Genomic DNA, 5,138 nt, shown 5'->3' on the forward strand with positions numbered 1-5,138 from the left:
TATTTAATTCAGTGAATTTAATATATGATATTAATGATAATTATGATATAATATGAACATTTATTATTTTTTACTGCGCGATGCAGACGGCCCTGTTATTCGCGCGAAAACAGACCCCCAGTCCCATGAAGACCATCTTGAGTATATATAAGAAGATAACTTTGCGTGCTTACGACAAAAGGTGTTAGACTACTTGAGTGAATTAATCTGCGAGTGAGAAAAGTTCTTTTAACAGTTTATAAAAAATTCTAACCCGACATCAAAGGTAAGTACCACACAAATCATTAACATTTATGAAATTATTAAAATTTCATTTATTAGATAAAACTTAATAATAACTATCCTGTTCTTTTTTAAATTTTAATTTAATTTGTTACAAACTTATATTTACTATTTTTTTAAAGTAACTTTTTATTTAAGTTTAGAATTTATGAGTTTTATTATTACATTAATTTATTATTACCTTATTTGTTATATTTTTACATTAATTTTTATTATTAATCAACTAATTTTATTATTACTCTATAAAAATATATTAAATTAGTATTTTTTTGACAAACGTAATAATGTAAATCGTATCGAAGATAAACAAAAACCAAAGATGTTATAAAAAATTAAATAAAATTTAATATGTGTAACACATTAAAATTAGCGACGTATTTGCTACTTTTAATGTATTGGATATATTAAATTTTATTTAATTTTTTTTTAACATCTTTCGTTTTTGCTCGTTTTATTTTATATTATTATATTGATTATCAATAATGGTTATCCATTTATCTTGCATTTTTTTTTTTACTTTTTTACTCTTCATTTTTTTTTTGCTATCGTTACGTATTAATTTGTCTATTCGTGTTTTCTTTTTTTAGATGACGCTAGGCCACAAATTCACGATCTTTTTCATTTTCACTATTGTGTACCTAGCGAAAACTCAACATGACAAAAATCGAATTCCTCCTTGGGATTTCAAGAATAATTTTTGGACAATAACAAAACGGCCAGACGTTGTGACAGATTCACAAACATTAACATTACCCACACAAAAATATGTTATTTCCACTGTCCCGACATTTCCCTCAAATTCGTGCCCTCCTCATAGTCATGTCTTCAGTTTCTCTAATGTCGGTCTTCAAAAAATCGGTCGAGACTTTATTAATAGCAATGATGTTGTTAGCCTTAGTCTTGATAACAATAATATAAATGATATCTCGCCGTTCGCCTTCCGCAAGATGCAGAACTTGAAGTATTTGGATCTTTCTGGGAATAACATTCCGAAAGAGAAGCTGTTATTGTTGCCAAGAAGCGCTAATCTGCAGACATTGATTATCGACAATAATCGAGATTCTCATGATCCCGTTACAGAAGCCCTGAAGGAATATGAAGTTTTTCAGAACTTGAAATATCTGCACCTGTGCAACAGTCACTTACGGAATTTTCAAATTCATTTTTATATAGCAACACCTATCTTGACTCATTTATATCTGAACAATAATGGCATCAATTCTAGTGATGCCGTCTTCGACAATATTCCGGCAACATTGACTCATCTGCATTTAAACAAAAATGTTATCGATCGAGTCAAACAAGGCAAATTGAGGTACTAATATTTATAAAATTGTTTCCTTAGTTAATTAATAATTTTCTTGCTTATCAAAGAATCTAAAAAATTGAATTTTAAATAGACAGTAATTGATATTTCTGTTATTTCTATCATTTTATGTATTACTGCCATTATTAGTATCATTAATATCATTGTCATTATTGTTGTAGTTATCAATTTTAAATTAATTTTTCAGTTTATTTTTTTTCTAGAGAAAGTTTTTCTTGAAATTCTTTATAATATTTTTAATATTAATATTTTTCGAAATTTTTATATAATTATATACCTTTTAGAAAATTTTTTAGGTTTTTTAATATGTAGATTTCCTCAACATTTCTAAAAAAAGTGCTCCAACTTATATTACTAAAAATATTACATACATTATATTAATTTAATACCTTTATATTATAAATTGGAATACTTTTCAGAAATCTTGTGAAAGTCTACATTTTTTTTTTACATGTAAAAGATTATTTTTTTTTTTTTATAAATAAAATTTCTTATTCTATAATTTCTGAAGAAAATTAAAATTTGAAAAAGTTTAAGAAGTACAATAAATAAGTAATATTATGAAATATTATGATCGCAACATTATTGTAATACTATATTATTGTAATACTATAAATATTAGTTTCACAAAGTCATTGCTATTGCTGTTAATTTATTATTACGTTTATTGTTATCAATAATTATCATTAATTATCAATATATAATTATTGCTGTTATTATTTACGTTATTTATTTCTTTTTCTTCAATCTCAACTATTAATTTTAGGCATTTGCAAGAACTCAGTATGAACGACAACGTCATTACCCAAGTGTGTTTTGAGAAATGCGAAGATAAATCCATATCCTTGAAAGATGCTGTTGAAATGCAGTATCTGTCTTTAGCCAGGAATCTGATCTCAGAGATATCATCCGATGCTTTTAGTGACACAAGTCGCCTGTTAAAGCTAGATCTATCAGACAACAAGATCGCTGATATAACTAAAGGCACGTTCAATAAAACTATGATGATAAGTAATCTTTCTTTAGCTGATAACATCCTTGTTACTGTACCGGATATCTGCTCAATCATGTTCCTAAGAAATCTGGATCTGTCTGGAAATCGCATCAGCGCAATATACTCTGGCACTTTCTGCACTAATTTGAGGACTCTCGAGTATTTACATCTGTCGAACAATGTTATAACCACTATTGAAACCCGAGCTTTCCGCAGTCTCCAAAGTTTGAAGTATCTGGACCTTTCTGGAAATCGCCTCAAGCAACTTCCGGCACATTGGGTATATTCGTGGTACATCCAAGAGCTGCATCTTGAACGAAATAATTTCACCGAGTTGGACAGCATATCGTTGATTAATATTAAGGAGCTAAAAAACATTTATCTTGATGAAAATCCTATGCCAGTATTGACGGCAGGATCTTTTCAATTACTTCCAGGACATGTAAGAATACATTTAAAAAATATGCATGTTGAATATAAATGCGAACAGTGTACATGCGAGAATGAGGACGATGAGGATGATAAGAATGATGATTATGAGAATAAAAATGGAAGTGATGATAATAATAATGACTTTTTGGAATAAAAAATATCTTGAAATTTTTTAATTTTGTAATTTTTAAATATATCTCGTTCTCAAAAAGACTTTATACGCCAAATGAGATAGACTATCTTGATGGAAGTGTATAATTATGATAAATTTTTCTTACAGTAACTGAAATTTTATTGTCATATTTTAAAAAAGTGTTTCAAACAAATTTTATATTATTATATGAATATAAAAAAATAAATGAGAACAAAATTCAATATTTAAATTTACATACAATTAAAAAGTATCTAACAAAAAATTGTTTACTACTTAAAAAAAATATACTTTAAGATAATTTTTATCTTTATTAAAAATATCGGTTTTAAAATATTCCAAACAAAACTTGCTAAATAATGAAATAAGTATACACTGAAAAAAAAATTTGTTGAATTTTAATAAATATTTGTTTCAATAGTACTAACGAAATATATACTTTATAATAAATAAGTATTTACTCAAAATAAAAAAATTATGCTTAAATCAAATAAATATGCGTTTACATTTAACTATTTTGTTAGTACAATTGAAACAAATATTTAGTAAATTTTTTTTCAGTGTACTTTAGTTTTAATTTCGCTAATAAATATCTTTGAGGAAATCACCTTTCATTATGTAATTCGTTTAGCAAGAACTTACATAGATTTGTAAATAATTTTGTTTTTTATCACAAATAATTTACCATATAAACAATTAAATCTTAATTTCGTAATTTACAATTAGTTTTACAAATAGAAATCAAATAATAATCATTATCGCTTTGTAGTGCTTCATAAATTACGTACTTAAAGCAAAGTACATTATTCGAATTCATTATATTGTACTTCGCTAATACTTTATTATACGCTTGATCATTTTAGGCATCATGTATTGCTCTATAAGATAATTATATAATAAATGCGTGCGTAATTATATATGTTCTTTGCTTGTATGATTTTTGAAATAAAAACATTTTATAATGAACTTATATATATTTAGTATATGTAAAATTAATGGATGTAAAATTATATTCACGTAAATATTCTCACGTATATCCTGTTAATATTAACACATAGACTTTTCAAGAATGAATCTGGACACGAAAGAAATCTGCGAAACGCATAATCTTTAAACACATAGACTTATTTAGCTATCCTTTAACTATTTTTTTAATTCATTGAACATTTAATTTATATTCATGAAAAGTTGTTTCATATTTTTTCAAAGACTAACAAAAAATTATTCTAAACTACTGGTAGTTTATATTTGTAAAATAATGAACCGATAACCATCTTTTGCCAATGTTTTAAAAATTTGTTAATGTGATGCATTTGCAATTTTTTAAATATTTATTATTTCGCAGCATGAATTAACGATAGCGACATCGCAGAATAAATGCAAATATGGTGCATGAAACGAGCGTAATATTTAAGCTCGTGCATATCAAAATTCCAGAAGTCTCTACGATTTCCACGAGAAGATGGTAAAATCTTCTACTTTATTTTTTTTTCCCATTTCGCATTGGGAAGTCATCCTACAAGATTAAACGCATTTCATGTCGTGCAAAAGTATAGTCAAAAACATCTGTCTTCCGTCGCATTTAAATTATATATAAATTATGTTTATATAATTCTATACACAGCTAGAAATAAAAAGTAATGCCATTTTACAGGTTTTTTTTTAATGACGGCATTTCTTTTTTTTGGAACTACTAACGGTAACGTAGTCATTTTAGTTAACTAATTTTTAATTACTTTTTACATTTTAAATCTATTTGTGATATAATTTTCATGTATTTAATCTTTAGTTTTTAATTAATATTCATAGTCCATCATTACATTTCATACCATCTGTTAATCTATTTCAATCATTTGTTTCGTAACTCGATCTATACATTTTTCTATTGTAAATATATTATAAATCCCTATGTAATTGTAATTCAATTGTAAATCCCTATATATATATATATA

At 25.9% G+C, this 5,138-nt stretch overlaps 1 protein-coding gene across 1 annotated transcript; it reads left to right on the top strand.

Annotated features, from left to right (window-relative positions):
• The first annotated feature begins 191 nt into the window (after positions 1-191).
• Positions 192-3,189, top strand: LOC108687256 (leucine-rich repeat-containing protein 15-like). The gene is made up of 3 exons (XM_018192935.1): positions 192-265; positions 870-1,597; positions 2,376-3,189. The coding sequence occupies exons 2-3, from the start codon at positions 870-872 to the stop codon at positions 3,187-3,189; spliced, it is 1,542 nt and encodes a 513-aa protein (XP_018048424.1). The 5' UTR covers positions 192-265.
• Positions 3,190-5,138: the final 1,949 nt, after the last annotated feature.

Source organism: Atta colombica, unplaced genomic scaffold (genome assembly GCF_001594045.1).
Source record: "Atta colombica isolate Treedump-2 unplaced genomic scaffold, Acol1.0 scaffold203, whole genome shotgun sequence".
NCBI lineage: Eukaryota > Metazoa > Arthropoda > Insecta > Hymenoptera > Formicidae > Atta > Atta colombica.